Source organism: Typopeltis vanoorti, chromosome 12, assembly GCF_054136105.1.
Source record: "Typopeltis vanoorti isolate ZY-2024b chromosome 12, IOZ_Tvanoo_1.0, whole genome shotgun sequence".
NCBI lineage: Eukaryota > Metazoa > Arthropoda > Arachnida > Uropygi > Thelyphonidae > Typopeltis > Typopeltis vanoorti.
The window spans coordinates 102,196,801-102,224,452 of NC_143560.1; the positions used below are offsets into that span (position 1 = coordinate 102,196,801).

The 27,652-nt window shown below is 34.7% G+C and overlaps 1 protein-coding gene across 2 annotated transcripts; it reads left to right on the plus strand.

The window, feature by feature from the left end:
• Positions 1-110: 110 nt before the first annotated feature.
• On the plus strand, positions 111-26,704 carry LOC150101080 (kelch-like protein 10). 2 transcript variants are annotated; one of them, XM_090401671.1, is made up of 8 exons: positions 111-640; positions 957-1,156; positions 7,748-8,026; positions 10,554-10,864; positions 12,954-13,145; positions 15,391-15,510; positions 17,053-17,200; positions 26,340-26,704. In XM_090401671.1, exons 1-8 carry the CDS (start codon positions 170-172, stop codon positions 26,356-26,358), a joined length of 1,740 nt encoding a protein of 579 aa, XP_090257797.1. In that variant the 5' UTR covers positions 111-169; the 3' UTR covers positions 26,359-26,704. The 2 variants fall into 2 exon arrangements, with proteins under 2 accessions (XP_090257797.1, XP_090257796.1); XM_090401670.1 differs by having other exon boundaries at positions 17,053-17,196.
• Positions 26,705-27,652: the final 948 nt, after the last annotated feature.

Consider the following 27,652-nt stretch of genomic DNA (forward strand, 5'->3'; position numbering starts at 1 on the left):
CACCACGTGGTTATTATATGATGTATTCCATGTTAACAATCTAAAGGTATAGTAACGGTTTCTGCGAACTTTATTTCTATTAAAGAGAATTAAAAGAGCGATCATTTGAATGTTATACAAGTGTGTAGTAAACAGATGCGAATGTTTAGGTGACAAAGAATTTTCAAGTATGTCGGGTAGCGGAGATTTTGTTAGACATATCTGTCCTGTATTAAAGAACTTGAGACAAAATAATCAACTTTGCGATGGAATTATCCGTACTGAGGATGGTGGAAAGTTTGGCGTACATCGGGCAATAGTATCAGCTATGAGTCCTTTCTTCAGAGCTCTTTACACCAGCGCTCTTTCTTCGGAAGATGTCAAAGACGTCACTATACCGAACATTAGTGCCAAGATTATGATATTAATTTTAGACTACGCTTATACTGGCCATGTGGAAATCAATGAAACAAATGTCGAAAAACTTTTACCCGCTGCAGATCAGTTGCTGGTCGATGATGCAGTCCTGCAATGTTGTACATTCTTAATACGTCAACTTTCGGCAGAAAATTGTGTCGGGATTTATCGGTTTAGTCTCTGTTATTACTGCCCAACTTTAGAGACTGCAGCTTTGAATTTTATATTGGCAAACTTTACTAAGGTAATTCGTTTTATTTTTATTTATAAATGATGAATAGTTGCTAGTAATACTGGAGTTATTTTCTGCATAATTAAAAGTATTTAAATACACAAATTGAAAAACAAGATGCGCCTATGTTAACTTACCAAGTGATTGCCTTTTATGGCGTGTTTTTCCCTTTAGCTTTCCGCAATTAATTATTATTACCACTCTTAGATGAGTGACAGCTCCACAGTTAATATTTTAACAAAAATGTGCTGTTCGTAGCAATAACTTATGGACTGCATCATGAAGGGAAATTCTAATTAACGCTTGTTTTCCACCTGTTCCTTTCCAGGTGTACTATTATTGCGAAGAGTTTATTTTGTTACCCGTAGACATCGTCGAAAGGTTACTGAAAGATGACAGACTCAACGTTCGTAATGAGGAACTTGTTTTCAACATTGTTATCCAGTGGGTGAATCACGACAGGAAAACCAGGAAGCATCATCTTCCCTCACTCCTTGGATGTATTCGATTTGGCTTCTGTCGTTTTGAGTACGTAAATAGGATTATATGTAATAGGATTATTAGTTAATATAAAATAGGATTTTTAGTTATGCTTTGTTATACCAGGAGGCAGCGTCAATGCTAGAGTGAATAGTTTAGGCCAAATTAAAAATTCGAGAGAGAGAGAAATTTAATTGCATATGTTCGTAATTATGTCTAACAATTTTAAAGTTAATAGTTTTATTAGCCACATTATGGTAGCCGTTATATTTTATTAACCCTGGACAAAGCTTCTGAGGTCTCGTTATTTTGAAAGCTTATGGGCATAATTTTTTATTATTTTCAGTTGGCATCACAAACTGCATATCAGCGGAGAATATTTTTACACATCTAACAGCTTAAAAGGTTAGCTATGACTACGGTATGAACATAAACTGCTCTGAAACTACACTGAGATGAAAGGCAATGAAAAATGCATTTTTTCCATTTAATTCTAGGGGTTTAGTAGCATTTTCTGTAGCATCCACTCCACCATATCTTTCTCAGCCTTTGATGCTTTCTTTAGCATCATATCATCATAAGGAAGATGGGATTAGCTTTCCTAATCCCATCTTCCTTATTCTTCTTCTTCACTGCAACATTCAAAATTCAAATATCCTTGATCTCCTTACGTTATTATTGTTTGTTTTTATGCGTATTTATTTATTTTTGTAATATATATCACATTCTATAATATTTAGTGTGATTTTATCACACGTGTGTAGCATTTACAACTTGCGGTAGTCATACGCAGATGCCTATTTTCTTTTTGTAAGAATAAGATTGGGAATATTCCTAAGGTGGTTTTCCTCACTGAGCACAAAAATATCGGTTTATACATAAAGTATATCAAGAGATCAGCGGCAAAAACGAAGGGAGACTGGACGTCAACGCAAACTTATTAGAAAGAAGAGGAAGTTCGAGTTGGGACGCACAGCTTCTAATACTAAGATTAGACCCAAACGAACATACACTGTCCGAACTAGAGGAGGCAACAAAAAAATATCGCGCTCTGCATTTAGATTGTGGACATTTTGCTTGGGCCTCAGAGCATTGCACACGGAAGACACGTATGACAGTGTGGGAGAGCTGATGGGTACAATTTGGGAAGAAAAAGAGATGGAGTTTTATCTCCAAAAAATAAAAACGAAAAAAGGGAAGTAATTCACAAGTTTTGAGGGTAGAAAATTAAAATTAAAAAAAAAACAAGAAAAATAAAAGAATTGAAATTATTATTATTAATATTATTATTCGAAACTAGCCTTTTTCTGAATTTTTTTCATTTGCATGTTTAAAATTATTCTTAATAATATTTGTTTATTATTAATAAACAAACAAATTATTATTTGTTTGTTTATTAATACTATTGTTTAAGACTATTATTAATAAGAATTTTCAACCTTCAAGAGAAACTGTAAGCATGCAAAACAATAATACGATTATAAAATAAAATAATAACAGCTTTCATTATCAAAGGAATTAGGCGGAGATCTTTTGCCCAAATTAATTGTGTAAAGCAATTTCTGATTATTATCAGAGAATAGTATTCTGTTTTAGAGAGAAAAGTTTGTATAAACCGCAAGAATGAGAATTCAGACTTATACTTTTTTCCATGAAATGAATATCTCAATTGTCATTTACGTATATTAAGTGACAACTGAGAAAGAAAGATTGAAAGAAATCAATCAAACAGGAGAAAAAAACCTCTACTGCAGACATTTTTCGTGATGTAAAGGCTAAAAACCTCATAAGTCAGGCAGATAGAGCAATTGATAACTCTCAAAGGTACACATTTGTAAGTGTCTGTCTGTCCGTTAGAACAGACACGCAAACATGCAAAGAATTATCAGTTTTTACTCGGCAGCACAGGGATAGTTAGTTCTGTGAGTTAATCTGGAACGCTGAGCTAATGGTTAGCATCTCTTTTACAAGAGAAGTATAAAACAGCAGATGCTCTGATGAACAGCGACTATGGAATTATCTGTGGAAAGGAATAACAGAAAATGAACATTTCTGCAGTAAGGAGAGGAGAAAATCATAGCTACACCCTCTGTCCAAAAAGAAACCGAACTTTTCGAAAATAGAAGAAACTAGTGGCGCTACCTGTTGTATCTTTTTGTTGTCGAAAGCGGCAACCTTCATTAGTGTTGTGTCAACTGTTTATGACATTTGTTTCATTAGAAGTCGAGTTATAGTGCCAAGAGTGACACTGTGTTTTGACGAACGGTCGGTCTTCACGATATTCATGCCGTACGCGACGAATTCTCGCTATCAATCGCTTCAAAACTTCGAGATAAAACTCACAATTGACCGTTTGTCCAGGCGGAACGAGTTCTTTATGGATAATGCCCTTGGAATCGTAGAAACAAATCAGCATTGTCTTTACTTTTGACTTCTCCAAGCGACTTTTTGTCGGATGCCCCTCTTCTGGTGGTTTCCACTCAGCACTCTGGTGCTTTGTTTCGGGCTCATACTCAAATGACAACGTTTCGTCACCAGTAACGATCGTTTCAAGGGAGTTTGAGTCCTTACGAGCGGTTTTAATGAGATCCTTGCAGTGTTCAATTCGATCCATTTTTTGGCCGTCGGTGAACTTGTGGGGAACAAATCGCGAATTCAATTTACAAAAGCCCAAACTCTCCGTCAAAATGTTGTGCACAGTTGATTTTGGAATCCCCAATTATCTTCAAATAATCTCACGGACTATTTCTGGTTATCTTTGATGAAATCACACACTTTTTGAATGTTAAATTCGCTCAGTCTAGTTTTTGGACGGCCGGGATTTTCGTCGTCCGCAAGCGTCTTACGACTGCTTTGAAATCGCTTAAACCATTCGTAAACTTGAGTACGGGATAAGCAATCATCACCGTATGCTTTTTGAAGCATTTGATGCTTTTCGGTAAAACTTCTACCCAGTTTAACACAAAAGTCAATCGCAGCTCTTTGTTTGAGACTCATTTTCAGACCGTTCGTCAAAACACGCTGTCATTCTTGGCACTATAACTCGGCTTCTAATGAAACAAATATCATAAGCAGTTGAAACAACACTAATGAAGGTTGCCGCTTTCGACAACAAAAAGATGCAACAGATGACGCCACTAGTTTCTTATATTTTCGAAAAGTTCGGTTTCTTTATGGAAAGAGGGTACAGAACGGTCAGTGATTGATTTGACTGCTCTCATAAACGAACATTGGGATTTTATACAGCTTTTAGGAACATTATTCCAGATATGAGAATATACTGGAACTGAAAAATGTTGCACTTTTTTTACTGAATTCCTGTTTCTTCGAGAATAATCTCTGGAGTGAAAGATAAAAGTCTGCTTCTTGGATGGTCGGATGCAAGGAAGTTTATGCAAAAAACCTTAAGGATTTAATTTGCTTTTAAGCAGAGAGAAAGGATATACAAATGAGAATAAGTCAAAAGAATAAGTAGTTTGTTTACATGGCCAGTATTTTATGTCTGCTACTTGCGTATCTTCAGATTTTTTTTGCTTGTTTTGAGAGATCAAAAGTCGAATTTAAAAAATTGAAAAATCCTGACACTGATATATGACACCGGCTGATTCGTACCCATTTGAGAATCCTTAATAAAGTTCTTCGTCTCCTGGTTGGGATTTTAGTCTAAGTGTATTCAATCAGAGTAAGAAAAAATTTAGTAATTCCGTTGTGGAGTGGTCCTACTTTGGTTAAGAATAGAACAGGAGAGTGTAAAATGCGACATAAAAGTGTTCACCACATGAGAGTTGTCAGGAGAATTAGATTTCTTAGTATTGGGATCCATTACACTCTTTTCATTAACTAGATGGCAAAAATAAAATGAGACATTCAGTTGGGTTGGTTAAATTCGAATCCTAGACACGATTCGAACATAATTCTTTGCAACCAAATGAGATCTTCGATACTGATTGTGCTAATCAGTACCCTTCTCTATTACACTGAATACGCAGATCTTTTAGCGACATTCTTTTAGTTTCAGGTTTTAACTATTTTCCATTCCAACGTCAAAATATACTGCACGATAGTCTTATCAAAAATCACGCTACTCTCAGATAATAAAACGCCCTATAGGCCAAACATTTTCGCTGTTTTAATCAATGGAACCGAAGTCTTAATTTCAAATTTAAGTTTTCTTTGATTAGAGCATTGTGCAGGAGCCGATCATCACTATTAAGAAGACTTACGGAATTATATAACTCGGCTTGGAGTTTAGAAGCTATTTGAGATTGTTTCTAGGAAATGAATCTTATCACATTCACTATAACTGATTATGAAGTAGCTTATTGTTATTTACTATAACAATAAGCTACTTCAACAGTGTATTTTAATCCTATAGCGAACTACGATAGCACTTTATTTTTAATTAATTTATTTTTGTTAGCGATGAGCTCCAGACCACTGTGGACGTGTACAGTTTTAATTCTACTCTTCCTTCTACCCTTCAGAAATCTCAAACACGGAATCTTGGAAGGCAACACTATATTTTACTCTCCAGGATTCTTCCCAGACGAAAGAATGCAGTCGGATTCACTTTCTTCAGTTATCTATTATTTTATTTTATTTATTTATTTATTTGAAATTTTTACCAGTAGCGAAATCGCATATGATTCATCTTTTTGCGTTTGTGACACGAGTGCGCTCTTCATATTTGGTCACTAACTAAGAACAATGTTTCGACACGGGAAGTTTTCTTATCACGAGCAGATGCCTTTCTCCTCTCTGATATATTTGTTTTCGACCACATTTATGTCACACATAAGTGTAACATCGAACGTCTCTCTTTAAACCCTACACTATATAATATTATTTTTTATCATTAATATTACATATGAGAGGTTGAAAGATGTATAGTATGCTAGTTGCGTGTGTGGATAAGAGATCAAACACCAGGAGAGCTCTTATTCTTGAGGATTAGAGATGAAGATGCTTTCGGATGGTAGAAATATATGGAATATAAGGAAAGGACGAGGTGGAATGTATTGTTAGCTGATCAGTAGCTGATAGAAACAACTGATTGAAATTTTCAGGTAATGTTCGTGTATGTGACATTCACAGTATGAGAATAATCTAAAGCAGAGGAGATTTGATATTTTTAGCCAATTTTCTATTGGGCAAGTGAAAATATATGCCTTTTATACATTTGAAAGGAAAAGCTAGAGATGAAAAGACAAGAAGAGCTACAAGTAAAACACGTCCTTTGCATCAAACGGAAGAGGAGAATTTTAATAGAATTGAAGTTAACGTGGCCATCCTCATTACAATGAAGAATGAGATCAGCAGCATCTCAGGCATGGTTATGAAATCTGAAGCTTGGGATGATCGTACAACAAGCTTTGTTAAATGAAGTGATTGAATGGAGCATGCTGTTCACTAGACTACTATGTAAGGGATTGTGGCAAGTGAGAAAAGATATACTAGGAAGAGCAGTGGAAAAAAGTATGAGCTCTTCCTTATATCATTAGTAAGTCTGAAGAGAAGAGGCCGTCCATGACTGCAGAGGATGCTACAAACCGTTTACAAACGGCAGAAACTGATGGTCAACATGATGATTTAGATGAGAGTGGAGAGGGTATCCACTGTGGATATCGAAAATGGAGGCATCTGTAGGGTGTTTGCTGATTAATAGTTGTACTTTTAGATTAAGGGAGGTACTGCATATATTATCTTCCGTTCGTTTTGGAAATGGACCGAATATAAGTTGGATCCATGCTGTAAAGTAAATGCTATCTGGTTATATTTTCTGCAGGCAATACGAAGGATGGCTGTTAGGTAGAGCAAGCAATTTCTGAGTATAAGTGTGTGAATGATACCATCAGGACGGAAGGCGTATTAAGTTATTAAGTTAAGTATCTAAGCTATTCAAGTTTCTTCTGGTGGTTTTCTGGCGAAAGACTGAAGGAGGTTTGCAGTGAAACTCTTCTTTATATAGCGGGTGATTTTGCCTAGAATACGTATGCAGGACATCAGGAGGTCAACCGTATCTTTAACTACTGTTACGATGGTGCTCTTTGAATGACAAGAGAGAGAGAGAGAGAGAGAGAGAGAGAGAGAGAGAGAGAGAGAGAGAGAGAGAGAGAGAGAGATTGCGTTCTATTATCAACCTTATTAGTCTCCCTCCCTCCAGTACAGTGAAAACAACTGTAATATATTAACATCTTAAAGTAGCTGACAATAACATCAGTAATAACCTTTATATTCTATACTTTCTTTTCATTTCACTTTATCTGAATAATTTCCAGCATCATTCGGTTTCTTTTTTACCCCCCCCCCCAACGCTACATGAGAATGAAGTCAGACTCCTCCATTTGCTAATCTGTCAGAAATGAGTGGAGGAGGGGGTATGTATTTGTTTTCAACCTCTCATATGTTAAATGATCATTTCTTTTGCCATCTTTAAATTATAGCACAATCTATTTGCTACATAATGAAAAAAATTTACTACTCTTTTTTTTACAAGGTATATATATATATATATATATATATATATATATATATATATATATATATATATTTATATATATATATTGATAAATATATTATTTACATATTATTAATTTATTTATGAGAACATTATAGAATCGTTATTGTTTTCTTTTCCAGATATTTCACTAACACAGTCCTCACCAACTCCTACATTGAAGAGAGTCTCGATTGCCAGGCACAACTATTTGATGCTTCCATCTTGTTAAGCAATATTAAAGAGAGCTTGCTAGGAATCCCAATTTGTATAGACCATTCACTTCTGCGACCAAGGATCCCTCATGAAATTCTGTTTGTTGTGGGCGGTTGGAGTTCAGGAAGTGCTACTTGCTTGATGGAGACCTACGACATCCGGTCCAGCATGTGGTTCATAAGTAAATATTATGACCATTCGCCCAGGTACATACCCCTGCTTGTAGTAAGATTTAATTGAAATGTTTTAAATTCGAAGTATTTTTGTGCAGAAACTATAGAGTGATAAGAATTTTTACTGTAAGGCTGTTTTGCTAACTAATTTGTCCAGTGTAGCTCGTGATCATATGCAATAATCATGAATATTTAAGTATCCATCAAACTCCACAATTACTAAATTTTTTCCCCCATATTTTACGGAGAGAAATCTTTTTATATTATTGTATTCAATACTCAATATTTCATAATAATCATATTCAATATTTATTAATTATATTCATTATTGCATAACCTAGTGCATAGTTTAAATTCATTCCATCGTAGAAAGGGAAATGCATCCAAAATAATTGGATTGCGATTGTAAAATAGTTATTTCTAATATTTTCTTGTTTATAAACGTTTATTTATTTATTTTTTAATCGACTCCGCGCAATACATTTTGCACATTTGAAAACAATACATATGTGATATAAAATATATCCGTGGTATATGTAAACGAATTTGCATACATCCTTTCCACAAAATATTGCTGTTAATGATACTATTGTATAACAGATGGCAGCACTGAAACACGAAAAAAATTCACATGGTTTGATTGGATGAACATTTTTAGCTTTTTTGACAAACTAAATGCAAGCAAAGTTTTTATATTAAGAAAAAAAGAAACATTTTAAAAGATTCAGCAATGACGGCAAAGTAAAACTACTTTGGTAGACTAGAATTTTTTTTTTTAAACTATTTGAAGTCTTAGGTAATGATAAACCTGTTATAGATTGTAGATTTCACACAGACCTCTGTGTGTATGTGTGTCCCTCACTTATATCTATTTTTTTTTCACGCACAAAAAATGTGTCTGAAGTGAAGTCCTTATTTTTTCATAAATATGTCCCGTCCTTGTAAAATGCTTCTGCTTATAGCAGCGTGCAAAATGACTTCATTGTTTCCGACTACGAAACAGTAAAGCAATTCTGAGAAGGACAAGAATTATTCAAGAAGCATTCTTCATTTAAAAACTAGAGACTCGTGATCATGATACAATGTCGAGTTATGTGATATAATCCAAGTAACGACTTCCTGCGCTTAGATCGCACAAGAATGTATTTCTATCAAACTTCATTAAAGATTATGGTTCAGAGATGATTCATGAATGTTAGAAATCCATAATATTCATTGCGAGTTTTAGATAAACCCACAAACAATGGTACTAAAATGAAGTCTGATAGTGTCTTGTTTAAGTGAAAATGGTGTGAAACGTGATATTTTAATCTAATAAAAGCTAAAAAAATCGAAAGAAAAAAAAATTAAGACATTGCAATAAAATTTAATATTTCATTTAAAAGGAAAGTATTTATAATAATAATAATAATAATAATAATGATTATTATTATTATATATGGAGTCCGTAGATCATTTCAGAAGTCCTTTAACATTTCATCAAACACTAACCATCATTTGTGCAATATTTAGCTTTGAATCCATTCACTGATGAAGCACTCACAACTGAGTCTGGCAATCCATTCTGCTCATTCACTACTCTCCAAGCAAAAGATCTACTCCTCACGCATCTTGTGAATCATATTCTTACTTAATTAAACACCCTTAATTAAATAATAACTGAAGAATGAGATTTGGTAGTTTTAAATACGGGGGGGGGGGTCATCATTTTTTTTCTTCTCCGAACTTATGGAGTTCCTTATCTTCGTTTCATGTTCGCTAGGGAATTTTACCACTACTGGCCATCTTAACCTTTTTTTTTTTTTTTTTTTTTTTACTATATAGATACATATTCTTTATGCACAGTTTTGTATGCACCACGGTTTAATTTACTTATAATAATGCAAAAAAAAAAAATCACAGTTGTAACAGCACACCTATTTGTTAATACTTCACACGTTCTGGTTGAATGAGTGGCAAAAAAAGATGGTTGTGAGGTTCCTATGGAAACCTGACCAGTAGAAATGCTCCATAAGCTGGGCCACTAAGGGATAATGAAACTGGAAAATTCTCTACAATTCGTTTGAAATTTTCGTTTTTATTTCACCAGAAAACAAAATTTCTTTATTTCTTCTTCTTATTTATTTATTTATTATTTATTTTTTTTTTAAATTACTGATATGTAATTTTCTCCTCTTTACAAAGTACCGGCGTTCTTCTGAAATGGCGAAGGAGCATTTTCAGAAGCATTTGAGGTCAGTAATTTTTCCACACAGAAAATCATAATGTGTGCATCCATTTTTTTTTTTTTTTTTTTGCTTGGCAGATAGTATTATTCCTTTGTGAAAGCACTCTTGAATTACCTGTTTAAGTAGGCAACAGAACCCGCCTTTCGGTATCCTGACTCGTCTGTCAAAGGATTCTGATCTCGATTTTGGGATCGAGTGCTTACATCCTTGTTCTGTATCGGATGGATCACTCAAAGTATCATAATTTAATACTTATAATACTTTTTTTGAATATATAGTATTTTCCATAAATTAACGCATTTTTTACAGTGTTTAATTTTTTCCTTTAATAGAGCATATCATGGACTTGTTTCAATCAACGATGTCATTTATGTGATAGGTGGTTTTGATGGCAATCAGTGTTTTAATTCTGTTCGCTGTTTTGACCCTGTTTCTCACGAGTGGTCGGAAAGAGCGTGCATGAACTATGCTCGTTGCTATGTGAGTGTGGCCCAGCTGAATGGACAGATTTATGCTATGGGTGGTTACGACGGTCGGACAAGAACAAACACCTGTGAGACGTATAGTCCGAAGAAAAACCAGTGGATAATTGTTGCCAGTATGAACCAACAGAGAAGCGATGCCAGCGCTGCTTCTTCCAGTGGTAAGAATTTTTGCATTTTAATCTGGCCAGTAAAGTAATATACTTTTGATGTACAGTATTAGAATCGCCTGGATGTATAAATTTGTTTTGACTGTGTTATTATTTTCAATCTTCTTAATTTAATTTTCTTAAATAACATTGGTGAATAATGACGTACTTCTTTATCTCATCCAGAAATTTTTATGACATGTTCTTCAGTGTGTTTACTGTCATTCGTAGCGTATTTTGTATCACTTGAAATAGTTTTACTTAATTTTCTACTAAACATTGTCCGTTATAAACCAAAATTTGAAATAACAACAAATCATAGTAGGGACCCTGAAAACCAGATTTCATGAAATTCCATTCAAGCCAAGTTATTATCATTTGTAGCGATTGAAAACTTTATACTAAATGGTCGTTTTGTAGGAACAAAACTTTTAGAAAAAAAAACCGATTTTGCGCAACTCAACCAAAGGGAGGTCATTACGAAAGGAATTCTACTAAACAGCATGCATATTGTATTTAAAAAAAATCACTACATTAGTTCTTAGAAATGGCGTGATTGGAAATTTAAATTGGTTTTTAAATGTCAAAAAACAACAAGATAAAAAATCTAAATAACATGGCAGAGCGTTTTATGCGTCAAAACATTCCTGAACATTTAATAATTTTATAATTTTCACCTTTGTGGAAAGGGAATGAAAAGAAAAAAACAAAACAGAAATATTTTTATTTTCATTATTTCAACTTTATTGTATTTTACTATGCAAAAAATGTTTGAAAGAAATAAAAGGTGGGAGGGGTGTCATGAGAATTGGGAAGAAAAGGATCGATTATGTGTTAGAAATCTCGACAAGTTTATTAGTAAAGTATTTATTAGTTTAGCCAACCAAGTAAGAAACTTCGCATATAAAAACAGATTTGTCAACTTAAGTATAAAGAGCTGATAAGCTTCATTTCGGCAATGAAAACATTACTTAAATTAAGGGGATATTAAATCCCACATAGTTTTAAAACCGAATAAGAAACTCAAACATTGGAATCAGAGAGTTTCTTGCCGAATATAGTAAACTATAAAGTATTCGCGACACTAGCGTTAGCCAATGCAAGTGATCATAGTACGTAGTACAATACCGGACGACTCGTTGCAAAGGTGGGGGAAGTTCAGATCGCTATTCTTAGGTATTTTCCATAATGTAAAAACACATTTCCTAGGAAATGTATGCTGTTATTAAAAAGGTTAAAAAAAAAGGCTGAAATCGGTCTGGGTAGTGACCTCCCTCCATAATGTAATAACAGCATACATTTCCTAGGAAATGTGTTTGTACATGATGGAAAATACCTAAGAATAGCGATCCGAACTTCCCCCACCTTTGCAACGAGCCGTCCGGTATTGTACTACGTACTATGATCACTTGCATTGGCTAACGCTAGTGTCGCCGATACTTTATAGTTTACTATATTCGGCAAGAAACTCTCTGATTCCAATCTTTGAGTTTCTTATTCGGTTTTAAAACTATGTGGGATTTAATATCCCCTTAATTTAAGTAAGATTTGTCAATCTGTATTAGTATTCGACAGTTGCAAGTTCCCAAATCCTAACAAATAACGTGCTCAACAGCCATACAGAAAAGAAAAATTATTCGACCCCCCCTGCTTTCATCTTTAATACTAACCACGTAGAAAACTGGTTATTTGTGGAATTGATAGTTTCGCTGATTTGAATCGATGCCTCCTTGACAAATGTACATCCACTCTAATAAGCAAGTAAGAGTTCTGTATATGTTATTCAAACCTACTCCAACAAAAGTAACTGTGAACATTATCACACAATTGAAATATGACCGATCATATTTCCTGTTTATACTGAATGAGTAGGTAGTTTAATTACAACAGTTAACCTTTCAGTTCAAAAGAACCACAAACAAACACACTCCTCCGAATACGAATAGATGGCTAATTTACTATTATTGAATATATTCAAAAACTGACAAGTTCTGATTTCTTACTAACTCAATACTGGATATTTCTGTGCTCTCTCTCTCTCTCTCTTTCTCTCTCTTCCCTTAGGGCATCCTTATCGACCATTTGAAATTATTTCTTATAGGTCGCTTGTACATTGCTGGAGGATTCAACGGCCATGAAGTTCTTATCACAGCCGAGATGTATGATCCGATTACTAATCACTGGACTTACATTCGTTCCATGCTAGCTGCAAGAAGCGGTATTAGTTTAATCAACTATAAAGGATATTTGTATGCTTTGGGAGGATTTAATGGCATCACAAGGCTCACCTCAGGTAAGGAATGGTGTCTCATGATTTGAAATTTATTTAATACTATTTTGATATTATAGGAAAGGAATGAATTAATTATATCTCTTATTATTAAAGATGACTTTTCTTGTAATATGTGTTTTCTAGAAAATATAACGAAAATTTTCATTCCAGTTTTGTAGATGAGCATTTGTCTCATTTTGGGCGCTTGGTTCATTAAACATTACATTCTTCTCAGAATGTTCGGAGCTGACCTGTGACCTACAACGAGTTACGTTCGGTGTGAATGTAGTCAATGGAATACAAGTGGTTAAACACTTTCACACGCACGCACACATTGATAATAACGAATAACGATAAGGATCTATCGCAGCAGAGCTCACTTATGTATTGGTATTAGATTACGCTTGACTTTTAAACTACAAAAAGACAATTAATGAAACAAAGAGGGAATTTTAAAAAATCCAAAATTCCAAAGGTCTTTGATAAGTCAAAATGATTTCTTGACGTGTTGTTATTTTGTAAGCAAACGAGAAATTTTTTTGTCTACCTTGTTCCTCCACAACTAAAGACAACTGTGGAAGAACAAAGCAGTTTAAAATTAAGCCATATAAATCCAGATGCATTACGGAATTCATATTTTAAATCCATAATCTATTCACTGTTGTTCTTTGCGCCAGGTTTTTCTGGAGTTACATTATACAGCATTATAAAAAGAACTCCCGAGGAGCTGCTTGCAAAGTAATAATAATATTTTTATTATTACTTTGCGCCTTGTAGGCAAGGTTGGACGAGTTATTCACGTCTCCACGCTCCACCAAACAGAACGAGGATTCGAATTCTTGAGTGAGCGTGGATGTCGTATCTTTAGGTCTAAAGATGAATTTCACCGCTTTGTGCGAGACCACTAATCTGATTGTTAAAGGCCTAAAGTGACTTTAAAATGTTCCATGTTTGTTCTTTTAAAGTAGATAAGTTTTAGAGATTATGTAACCTTAAGTCTACCAATGTCAATGTACTGTAGGTTTACAGGCTTTCTTTGGTGAGTGCAAATTCTTGCTTTCAAGCGAGTGAGAATTTTCTCAAATTAGGATAGCATTTTAAATTAAAGATGCCAAGAAATTTGATTCTTGGTTTGCGCGTGAAGTAACTTCATGACTGAGCAACTCGTATAAAGAAGCTAATGACTTCATATCACTTGCCTTTGTTATCCATAATGCAAAACGCATCTACTTACGGACATGTATAATTCTGTGCATTATTGGAAAGGGTTACTACCCAGACTGGTTTCAACCTTTATTGAGATCTTATCAGTGGGAGCCACACCCAGAGGTGATACCAAGGTTGAAGCAATGCAGAAGTCATAACGCAATAATACATAGCATCATACATGTCCGTAAGGATATGTGTTTTGCATTATGGGATATTAAGGCAAGTGATGTGAGTTATTAGCCTCTATATACGAGGTGCCCAGTCGTGAAGTTGCTTCACGTGCAAGCTCTGTTTGCGTACACTTGGATAAAGGATTAAACCAAGAATCTAATTTCTTGGCATCTTTAATTTATAGCATAACCAATTGAAAAACTTTCAACCGGATAGCATTTTGCTCAGAAAGGAAAAATGCTATTCTATAAATTCAAGCATGTTTTCAGCTGACGACAATCCCTCTTGTACTTGTTATCCGCTCTCATACGGAGATTGCAAGGTTTCATTAGAGGGACGGACTCTGTTACAGAAATACTTTTTTTATTCATTACCAAATTGTCAGCTTCGTTTGTATTATAGTCGCGAGGATTACACCACGTTATACCTCATACACAATTACATTATACCACGTTGCCTTCAGGTATAAAGACCTAGGTTCGAATCCCGTGCGGAACTATATATGATCTTTTTCAGGTGATGGTGGATTTTCCTCTTTTTTAATGTAAATGAAGAATTTTTTAAATTCCAGAAACTCTGGTTTTTCATCTCACATAACAGGCAAATCGACCAGAAGAACACGCAGTAAGCATCAATTCAGTACGTCTTATTTATTTATTTATTTCAATTTCAAACAAATTTACAATTATTTCCCGTATTACAATAATTTAACATCGTGTCATTTGAGATTTGGAATAATTTTCACTTCTTATGATCAACTTTCATACTGAAATTATAATAGCAATATATTTCTAATACACAAATGTCTACTCATGTCATCAAATATGGATATCAATCATTAACGCAAATCTTCCCTGTTATTAACGAGTTTGTTTCGCTCTTTTAGTTGAACGTTACAATGAAAGGCTGAATCAATGGAGTGAAGTCGCTACCATGATTACCCCTCGCAGTAATTTTGCCACCGCAGTAGTGGAAGATCATCTCTTCGTAATAGGAGGTTTTAATGGTAAGTCGATCATATTCAATCCTATTTTTGTTTTATTTTCAGCTTTCATATATTACGAATGTATTGTTCAACATAAACATTATTCTTAAATATGAAATGAAGGATGATGCAAGATGTGATATTTCAGACTTAAGGATGGTGTTTTTTTTTCACAGCATCACCCAATAGTTCAAAGACGCGAAAAGAGTTCGCTACAACATCTCTCATGACGTAAATTTGCGGCCATTTTGAAAGAGAATAGAAACCCATTTTCTTAAAATATTGCTTGCGTTTAAAATTTCTAATATAAATGTATTTGTTGTGTTTAAGATATACTGTAATTATCTTAATAAAATAATTTAATTCTTAATTTAAATTATTTTATATAGATAAAATAATTTAAATATTTCCAAATAATAACATTTAAATTAGGTAAGAAACTTGTCTGAGAATTCCACTCTGAATTTTTGAAAATAATATTATTGTATCGTTTATGTAATCTAAAGACCTGTTTGATGTATGTCACTTCTTGCTTGAGAATCTATTACTTAAAGATGCTGGACGTAATACGATTTCCTATGGATGGTAATATTTGGAGAACATTCCCCATTCCCAAAAGTGGGGATGTGAATACCAAGATCATTCCCAAGCAAGAAGTTCGAGGTTAAGAAAACGGGCTCGTCGTCCTAAGATGATTCATTTGTATTGTTAGCCTTCATTGATATTCACTCCGGTGGACAAGGCTTGTCTTCTAAACTTGGAAAAACACTTGTCTAGTATCCCCCTCCGATAAAAGGAATCTAGCGAGTCTAAGATTACGCTGCCAAGGAGTTTTTTTTTTTTTTTTTAGATATAAGTGCTGTTATATAATTTTTTGACAATTTTTATGTTAATTCCAAGCATTCACATCAAACCATTTCTAATGAAATCGAGTCCTTCAATTATCAAAAAATAATCAAATTCCATGAACATTATTTTTAAAAATTCAGAACAGAATTCTCAGCCAAGTTTCTTATCTATCTTCAATACCAATGTTAAAATGTTACGTACAAGTAGTAAAATAAAGTAACCTGATAATGAAACGATAGAGTAACCACATACTTGTAGAACAGGAGTTAGCATTAAACTACAAAAGGAACAAAGTTGATAGTTATAAAAATAATTACAGCTGCTCTTAGGGATAATTTGCAAGTTTACCTCCCAAACTAAGAGAGTTTAATACATTCGTTCTTAGCTTCGATTAATGGCGTGAATCTTCACGGTCTTTCTAATATAAAGTGTCTTCTATGAAGGACTTTAATTTTGTTCCAGTGGACCATGTGTCCTGAAGGAATTACATGAAAAAACAATCCATCTTTCGTGAAATGTAAATTAATTATTACAACTCTGCATGTCTCAGTATATAGAAACTGCTTTTATAAATCTATTTATTACCTTTTCTAGTAAAGGTAATAAATAAATATATAATAAATAAATAAATAAATAAATAGCTAATAAATAAATAAATAAATAATTACCTGCTATATTGTTATGGATAGTATTTTATTTTGTGTTTTATCAAAGGAACGACAACTGTGTCACTGGTGGAACGCTACTCTGACGAAGACGATATCTGGTGTCCTGTGCCCAGCATGACCATTAACAGGAGCGCCCTCAGTGCGTGTGTCCTAAAAGGCCTAAAGAACGCCAAAGAATACACAGCTTTGGGTGAGTAAGTAACGAATTTTTGTTAAAAACGTTTACTTTTCTTGACCATAAAACTCTGGAATAACTTTTAATGGGATTATATTGATCAAGCGCATATAATAAACAACTATGTCATACCAACTAGTTTCACCAACTAACGCTGTTGGCATCTTCAGGGGAAAGCACTAAAAAGTAAAAAACTGTTACAAACTATAATCAACCGATTCCAATTATACTAAACAAAGAACAAAGCGCGTACAATACATTCATAGAGCGTGGATGATATAATTTGTTATTATTTAGGAACGTTCTATAGTTGGCACTAATTCAGTTCGAATTAGTTGAAGGATCTGATAAGGGTCTTCCAGATCACGGGCATGATTAGTCCTTGGTTCCTGTTAAGGTTCTGTATACAGGGGGCAACTGCTGTGAAATGAAATGCGTTCTTGAGAAATGAAAGCATTACCACTCTATGGTATGGTTCGTTCTTGAGAAATGAAAAGCTAATCCCGATTTTTTTTCTCTGTTATCACTGACGTCACTTATGTGTTCTTTTTGCCTAATTTCAAGGCTCCTCGAAGTTTGGCCGATGTAATTCAAGCCGCACGAGCAAGGTATGGGTTGGTCGATTGGTAGAGCCTCTGCTACTAATGGCTCAGTTAAGTAAGTTTGAGCGCGGTTAGTAGTTGGAAGGAGACCAATCGTTCGATGCTGTTGGCACAATCTCCCTCGATGAGTCCTTGGACTCCATGGAGGTGTCAAATAATAATAATAATAATAATAATAGTATGCTGTAAACACCAGCATATTTGGAGAAAGGATGGCTATCTTTTGGAGATCTTAAGACTTGCCTAATCGTTTCTGTCGGTTTAAAGGCCACTCTTATTTTATGTGGTCTAAGGAGTCTTGCAATCTTGTTGGAAACTATCCCTAAGTAAGGAATGACGATGGTAGAAATATATAACTTATATCATCTCGTTGTCTTTGTCGGGGTTCAGAGAAAAGTATTGTGGACGAGTCTTCGAGGAAATCCATTCATGATAAGGTAGGTAGATATCATCTCAGAGTTTTGAAAATATGTCGAGACAACAAGATTATTCCAAAGTTTCTATTTTTGAAAGAATAATTCCATTCAAGACGAGCGAAAGATATTTATTTTAAAACATCCTTGGCACTTCAACGTGAACGGATACAGCATACCAGATTTCTTTTAACCCAAATAGATTTAGAATGTTATCAGATTTATGCGATATCTCTAGTACCTTAGACCAAGATATATGGTCGCATTTAGACAGAATGGTCACTATTAGCTATGATAAAGCCTTTACAACAAGCAAACGAAACCAAATAAAAAAAAAAATTAACGATCTTTATACAAAACGTTTTAAGTCAAAACCTTCTCTACCAGACAGCAAAGTTATTTTTAATTTGTTGGATCACGTATTAACAAAACCAGAGATCAATATACTTAAAAAATGTTTCAATTTTGCGATAATACCTGATCATGTCCCTAAAGTGGATATCATTTGTAATATAGAAAAGACAGTCTCGTCGCTACCGGAGCCCATAGCTAATGATATTAGTTTAAAAAGTAGTATCATCCTCTCATCTTCCAGAAATTGTAACAAAAATATCACTACTCTGGAAAAAAGAACATTGTATAGTTTGAAGAAAAAGAAAGACATTATCATATTGAAGGCAGATAAGGGAAATTCCACAGTGATTTTAACGACCAGTAATTACGAAGATAAGATTAACAGCTTACTATCGGATATATCAACCTACCGTGTCTTAGTCACAGATCCAACACTTCAGAATCACAATGACACCAACGATTTAATACGTCACATGATGAACTGGTCTATAGACTTAAAACGAAGATTGAAATCTATGCATCCACTAACACCAAGACTATATGGTGCTCCTAAGATATACAAAAATGGAATACCACTACGCCCGATTATAGATGGGATCAATTCGCCCACTTATCGTTATCTAAATACCTGGCAGGCCTCCTCAAACCACACATCCATAATTCGGATATTTATATCCAAAATTCGCAACATTTCGTTGAGAAACTGAACAACATCTCTATTTCCAATACAGATCTACTCGCCAGCATGGATGTTACATCTCTATTCACTAACATCCCTGTAGAGGAAGTCATCAGCATTTTGGGAAGTTTGCTCCCACAAGACATTATTTCTCTGTTCCTTCATTGCCTAATATCAACAATGACGGAACAAACTTTTTTTTATGGAATAAACCCATATATCAGCAATTGACTGGCCTTGCAATGGGTAGCCCCCTCTCTCCATCTTGTGCTGATCTCTTTATGGAGGATTTTGAAAGTAAAATCTTATCTCAAAAGACCCTAAACCCACAGTATGGTGGAGATACGTGGACAATATCTTTATTGTTTGGAACCACACAAAAAGGACCTGTTTGATTTTCTTAACAAGCTCAACTCTCTACACCACACAATCAAATTCACTCTAGAACTTGAAAAAGATAACCAATTATCATTTCTGGACACTTTAATTAAGAAGCTTACGAATGGTGGTATCAACCTCCTCAGTTTACCGCAAACCTACCAATACAGGACGTTATTTACATTTCACTTCCTCCCACTGCATTTCTCAGAAACTTAGTATTGTACACATGCTGAAAAACCGTCCCTCTCTCCTCACAACAGATCAACAAGACCTCCAGGAAGAACTATCCCTGATATCCACCAACCTTACCATGAATGGATTTACTTGAAGACTCGTCCACAAGATACTTTTCTCTGAACCCAGACACAGACAACGAGATGATATACTTTATATTTCTACCATCGTCATTCCTTACTTAGGGATAGTTTCCAATAATATTGCAAGACTCCTTAGACCACATAACATAAGAGTGGCCCTTAAATCGACAGAAATACCAGCATATTTCTCCAAATATGCTGGTGTTTACAACATACCTTGCTCGTGCGGCTTGAATTACATCGGCCAAACTTCGAGGAGCCTTGAAATTAGGCAAAAAGAACACATAGGTGACGTCAATAATAACAGAGAAGAAAAATCGGGGTTAGCTTTTCATTTCTCAAGAACGAACCATACCATAGAGTGGGATAGAAGCACGATTCCTTACATGGAGGAGGACTTCCGCTCCCTAATTTTTAAAGAGGCCACAGCAGTTGCCCGCTGTATACAAAACTTTAACAGGAACCGAGGACTAATCTTGCCCGTGATCTGGAAGACCCTTATTAGATCTCTCGAATCACCAGAACCGAATTACAGTGCCAACTATAGAACGTTCCTAAATAACAACAAATGATATCATGCACGCTCTATGCATGTATTGTACGCGCACTGTTCTTTGTTTCTACGTGTAATTGGAATCGATTGATTATAGTTTGTAACAGTTTTTTACTTTTTTACTGCCTTTTCCTGAAGATGCCAAGAGACTTAGTTGGTGAAACTAGTTGGTATAACATAGTTGTTTATTATATGCACTTGATCAATATAATCCCAGTAAAAGTTATTCCAATGAATTTTTGTAATAGTCGTACTGCACAGAGTTTAAAACTGTATTGTTTAATCCCTATCTTGTCCGGAGTATTAAATTTACTATACACTTACAATTTTTCGTGGAGTGGACTTGATATAAAAATGAAACACTCCCATGCAGAAGTCTTCGTTAAGTATTTTGTCTATTAATTGAAAATGATTGTGTAGTTACTTGAGCTATGCTAGGAATGGTTTGTAAGCACTTTCTGTATATTAAGTTGAAAAAAAAAAAACGCACAAATGTAGGCAGAGAGTTTGTCGCATTCGAAAATAGGTTTTTATTTACGTCTAAGCAATTTTTTCTTTAGTAGAACAGATGCAAATTATGTTACACGAGGACAGTGTCAACTTCTGTATACACGAAAGTATTCTGTCTCGAAATAAAGACAGCCCTGTTCAAAAACAAGAACACGTGTTAGTCATTTTAGTACACACACTTTAATGTCCTTAATACAGATGTTGCATCACTACGTTGTGAATGTTATAAGATGTGTCACCACTTTGCCCACATATAAAACAACTGCTTATATTCAAAAAAAAAAAAAAAAAAATTGTGGGGGTTTGAAATAAAGTAACGGAAGCACAATCCTGCTGTTCAAAATTTCACCAAAATGTACGTGATACTGATAGTTATACCGTAGTGTAACTATCAGTATTTATAAAGAATCATTTATAAAACTATCATTTATAAAGAACAAATGGTGCACGGACAGACATGAGGCAGTGAAGAAAGTGGCTGACAATCCAAGAGGGTTAGTTAAATTCGAGATGATTAAAATCCAGATTTCGAGAGGACGGAATGAACATTACTGCTCGCGTGGAGGTCTACGGAAAAAGGACAAAAAAGTGAAATGTTCAGCGAAAGCGGCATACAGAATCCATTGGAACAATAAGAGCATTCATATGGTATTGTAAATTTCAATTTTCTCAACTGAAAGTCACCAACATGGTGGTCAGTTATCATGTTGCAACATGAGGTTGAAGATAGAGCATTGTTTGATGGGAAATGAGACAATGTTCTGAAAGTGTGTGATCATGCCCACTGTGCTACCATCTTGTAAGGTTTCTACATGCTTTCAGATCAACATGTAGAAGAAAGGGTAGTGATGTTCAGTAAAACTATTGTTAAATCCTGTGATAATACAATGATGTATAACTCATATATAACTTAGAAGGCATATCTCTGATATTCCCTCTACCCATACTATCGTTTTTCATACAAACTGTTTTCTTTGATTCCGCTAATGTTTTTTAAACTTCTTCGAAAATGTGCAAAAATATATCTGAAAATTAAAGTCAAAGATGATTTCAGTTCCAAAAAAGCAACACCGTTCTTTATTTATTTATTTATTTATTTCTTCGAGTATTTAGTTTCTCCTCCCCACATATTGTTAGTTCTATAACTTCTTTTATGTCTTGAATTTCCATTAAAATCAGAAAATTCCTATTGTCTTCTGTAAGTCAGATGTATTCTCTTTCTTTTCTATTAATTTCTGGTGTTTCATTTGACTGGTTACTGCAGTAAGATCAAGCTGCAAAAGTGAACTGTTTTGTCTCTCAGTTAAAGAAATGCAGATGCTAGTAGTAGTAGTAGTAGTGGAGTCGCTAATAACCAGATCAAGATAAGATAAGGATTCGTGACGTCATCAGCATGGAATGCTTGTAATTTCTCTGGGGACACATCTCTCTGTGATGTCACAGTATGTCTTTTGGTTCGCGTATGGCATTCGGGGTAATTGTTCGCGTATGGAATTCTGGGTGATGGTTAGAGTATAGAATCCGTGGAATTTCCCTAGGTGACACATCCATCAATGACATCACGTTTTGTGTTTAGTTCAGGTGTGGAATTGTGGGTAAAGGTTTGAGTATGGAATTCTAGGCGATGGTTAGAGTATGGAATTCTGATAAGATTGAGATGTTGATAAGATAAGAATTAGATAAGTGATGTTATGTTGTGTCTTTGGTTCCAGTGTGGAATTGTGAGTAATGGTCAGAGCATGGAATTCTGGGATGTGTCGGTATTTCCCAGTGATATGACATGAGTTTTTTGTACATGTGTGGCATTATGGGTAAAGATTAGAGATTGGAATTCTGGGAGGAATCATTTCGTCAAGTGATGGGGTCTTTGGGTCGATTGTCAAATATGGGAAAATATTTGTCAATAGATTGCAGTAGACATTTTCAAAAATAATTAACTACTGGATATAGTGATGTCCCCCTCAAACACACACACACACACACACACACACACACACACACACACACACACACACACACACACACACACATTTTTTTTTCTTTCATGTTCACATTTTCTAAAATAATTAATTACTGGAATCTCAGTTTTACTGCTTCTATGTCATGTTTAACATCTTAAAAACTTCATTACTTTTCTAATTAAATGTTAACTTTATTACAAATTCTAAGCAGAATAAATATTCTTAAATATGGAGAACACGTTCATTAAAGTTTACAAATACACATTTATTTGACTGAAATATTATTTACAAGTATATTCACAATGAAAAATTCAAATGTAATTACCTAGAAATATTTCACAAGATTTGTCTCTCATGCTATTTTCCTGAAGAAAGAAAATTTTCAAAGGATTTTGAGTTCGCTATTTTTTTACTTTACAGGATACACAAAACAGTACAGTACAGCACAACACACACAAGACAATCTGCGGCCTGAAAGAACGAATTGCAGTAAATAAGCTGAAAATGCACTCGATTCTTGTTCCACATAGGTTTCTGTCCATTGTGATTCATTGAATTGAAGTGGAAAGGGACGTTAATGTCGTGGGTATGTGTGATTTCCTGTTTGTTTCCAGTAGTGGTTTATGGGTAATGGTTTTAGTATGGAATTCTGGGTGAGGTTTAGAGCATGGAATGTTTGGAATTTCCATGAGGAAACCATCCGTCATTGACGTCATGTTGTGTCTTTGGTTTAAGTGTGGAATTCTGGGTAATGGTTCGCTTAAAGCATTGTGGGTGATGATTAGAGATAAGATAAGGATAAATGACATCATTGAGCTGATGATGATTAGAGTATGGAATCCTTGGAATTTCCCCTGGAGTTCCATTTGTCACTGACGTCACGATCTGTCTTTGGTTCGAGTGTGGAATTGTGGGTAATGGTCAGAGCATGCAATTCTCGGATGTGGTATTTATCAGTGATGTGAGATGAGTTTTTGTTCACATGTGGCATTATGGGTAATTATTAGATATTGGAATTCTCGGAGGATATTTGGTCAAGTGATGGGGTCTTTGGCTCGATTGTGGAACTATGGGAAAATAATTGTCAATAGGTACCAGTAGACATTTTATAAAATAATTAACTACTGGATATCAGTGACACCCCCCCCCCTCAAACACACATGCACACACACATTTTTTTTTCTTTCATGCTCACATTTTTCTAAAATAATTAATTACTGGATATCACTGGTATCCCCCCCCCTCACCCCCCCTCAAACACATGCATACATTTTTTTCTTTCATGTTCACATTTTCTAAAATAATTAGTTACACGAATCTCAGTTGTACTGCTTCTATGTCATGTTTCAGATCTTAAAAAGTTCACTATTTTTCTAATTAAATGTTAACTTTATTACAAATTCTAAGCAGAATAACTTAACAAAAAAAATTGTGTGTGAATTCACTGTGACTTCAAAAATAGACATATTATTTATTATTCGTGTGTAGAAACTTAAGTGCTGTGAGGACATCATGTTGGAGGCTTAATGGAGTGTATACAGCACTCGTCGGCACGGTTAGCCTAGCGGCTTTGCGCTTTGCAACCATATGCCTGGGGAAGGAGTATCCTAGGTTCGATTCCCGTCTACGATGTGAGGAGCTGAAGGATCTTCCTCAGCCATAGCCGAGTTAGCCGGTCTTGAACGTAGACAGCAGGGTTTTTTACGCCAGTTTATCTGCTGTTTTTCATCCCACAAGCAAACAAACCGGTTTGAGGACACACGGATTGCAGTCAGGAATACTGACACAGCCATAGGTCTGATTCGTCAGCCTATGCCGGTTCCGGAGCCCGGATAAAATTTGGGGGCCTAGATGGTACCGTGAATTCCCGTCAAAAGGGGGGAAAGCAGTATCATCACACGGAATTTATTTATTTATACAGCACTCAGAAAGGATTAAAACAGAATTTAATACTTCCTATATTTCGTTCAGTCACTGAGACATCTTCATGGATTACAAAAAAAACTAATGTAATGTATACACAAATACCACACAATACTAAGCCCAACCACTTGGGTGACTCTAAAGTCCTATCATGGCAGGACTTAATGTCACCCACATAATTGGGTAACACACAATTTTTTTTGTTAAGTTATTCTGCTTAGAATTTGTAATAAAGTTTACATTCAATTAGAAAAATAATGAACTTTTTAAGATCTGAAACAAGACATAGAAGCAGTACAACTGAGATTCATGTCATTAATTATTTTAGAAAATGTGAACATGAAAAAAAAAATACAGTGTTTGAGGGGGTAAGGGGGGGGAACATGACTGATATCCAGTAGCTAATTATTTTTGAAAATGTCTACTGGTACCTATTGACAAATATTTTTCCATAGTTCCACAATCGAGCCAAAGACCCCATCACTTGACCAAATATCCTCCCGGAATTCCATCTGTAATCATTACCATTAATGCCACACGTGAATAAAAAACTCATCTCACATCACTGACAAATACCGCTACATTTGAGAATTGTACGCTCTGACCATTACCCACAATTCCACACTCGAACCAAAGATACAATGTGATGCCACTTATTTAATTCTTATCTTATCAACATCTCAATCTTGTCTGAATTCCATACTCTAACCATCCCACAGTTCCACCCTCGAACCAAAGAAACAACATGATGTCATTGATGTATGTGTCACCGAGGAAAATTCCAAGGATTCCATATTGTAACCATCACTCAGAATGCCATACGCGAACCAGACACAACGTAGCATCACGGAGAGATGTGTCCCCAGTGAAATTCCAAGCATTCCATACTCATATCGTCACGAATTCTTATCTTATCTTATCTTGATCTTGCTCTGGTTATTAGTGACCCCACTACTACTGATGCTTCGTGTATTTTTGTGATTTATTTATTTGAAATCCGACTAATTTTCGTTTGGATAATTCAAAGTCTGCAACCAACTGATTGCAGAGTTCGAATCCATCCATATGTTTCTGAATCTCTTTAGCTGTGAGAGTTCTTATGTGAGGCCAATGTTTTGCTTATTAGCCTGAAGAAATGACTTGAAAAAGTCCCATAATTGGTCTCTAGAGTAAGGTTTTCTGATCATTATATAATCCCCAAGTGTATAACCTTTTTTTGTGGATTGAGGGATCTCCCATAAAAAGAAATTACAGTGTTATAAAAATTCCCTTGCAAATAAGCAAACATTGTGATTTATTAATGGAATTCCACTAAGTGACGAAGAAAATGGAGTTGACCACAAACAAAATTCTTGCATATTGGAATATTACTGGAATATTTCTATCTTCACTTTGTAGTTTCTTAAGTACTAGTTAAAATTAAATGTTGAACTACTTCAAGCTTTTTTTTTTCATTTATTTGTAGATCAAATAGTGCCTCGTGAACGAATATCCCGATGACGCTAGAAATGATTTCTGCCCGCAAATCAGGAAGCAGCCCATGTTTCCGAAGCTACGATCATGTCGCATTCTTCTATTTCGACATCCTGCATTGATTGCAAAATTCCACACTTTTGACCCGACGTTTATGCTTTTGGAAGACATTTATTTTGTTAATATATTTTGATCTCTTTTGGAAAGAAATTTTAAATTTTATATTTTTCGAGTGCTATTCGTCTAAGAACATCACAACTGGTTTGTGATGCTACCAATGAACAGAGTTTTGACTCTTATAATCAGTCGGTTAAAATTATTTATAAAATTTTGTATAATAAAGATATCAAGCCGTGACTGTCGTGCTCTTTCTTTTTTAAAAATAGCATTTTTGATGTAACTGAGGAATTCAAGAATGGAATATACAGAATAACTGGGATTTTTTTTCTCTCGTTATTTTTTACTGATTTTCTTGATAAATCACGACTCTTATATTTCATGTGCATTCTTAAGAATGGACATTATCAATAAATATTTAACACCTTTTTATCATTATTCATTAGTAAATGAAATATTTTTAAGTTAAAAAAAAAACTAATTTAGCTACTAAAATAAGTTAAAAGATTGATATATAACAGGGATATCATTAGATTGTTTTTTCATGATCATTACAGCAAAAGCAATTAACTATGATTGTTATAACACTCACGAACAACAAAATTAAGCGCAAATACTCAGAACTTATTTATTGCTCTCATCCTTCTTCAGGATATTTTCTGGCGGTTATTTTAAGATTTAAATATGCATAAGCAGCGCTGAGACCAGAAGAATGAAATCACATCTAAAAGTAAAAATAGAAAAGGATATAAACAACACTGAAAGCATTGAGAGGAAAATGGTATTTTAATGGGTATCAATAAAATATAATTTATAACAAAGACAAAATAAATAAATAAATGATTTAGGTGTTGCAATTTCATATAATGGAAGTGGACCGAAACTTTTTCACAGCAAATTTTCAAGGATGGTTTCGTGTCGTTCTTATCCGATAAGAGTGTTTTGTTGCAAATGCGTAAAGAATAAACCAACACAAATATTAGTAAACAGACCTATACTTAGTAAACTTTATTACTGATGCTTGATGCCGGAAATACGGGTCTCTACTCAACACCCCTTGCCTACACTATGGAAAGAGGAAGAGAAATACAAACCGTGAGTGACAGTGCATAAAGACGTATCGCATGCAACCTCATACCGGGTGAGGGTATCGTTCTGCTACGATCATTCATCAGCAGGCAAATATCA

Bases quoted from the DNA above. Each gene is read 5' to 3' on its own strand.
- LOC150101080 (XM_090401670.1), top strand. From the start codon at position 170: ATGTCGGGTAGCGGAGATTTTGTTAGACATATCTGTCCTGTATTAAAG. The intron at 641-956 runs GTAATTCGTTTT...GTTCCTTTCCAG, and splicing joins TATTGGCAAACTTTACTAAG to GTGTACTATTATTGCGAAGA. The intron at 8,027-10,553 runs GTACATACCCCT...TTCCTTTAATAG, and splicing joins TATTATGACCATTCGCCCAG to AGCATATCATGGACTTGTTT.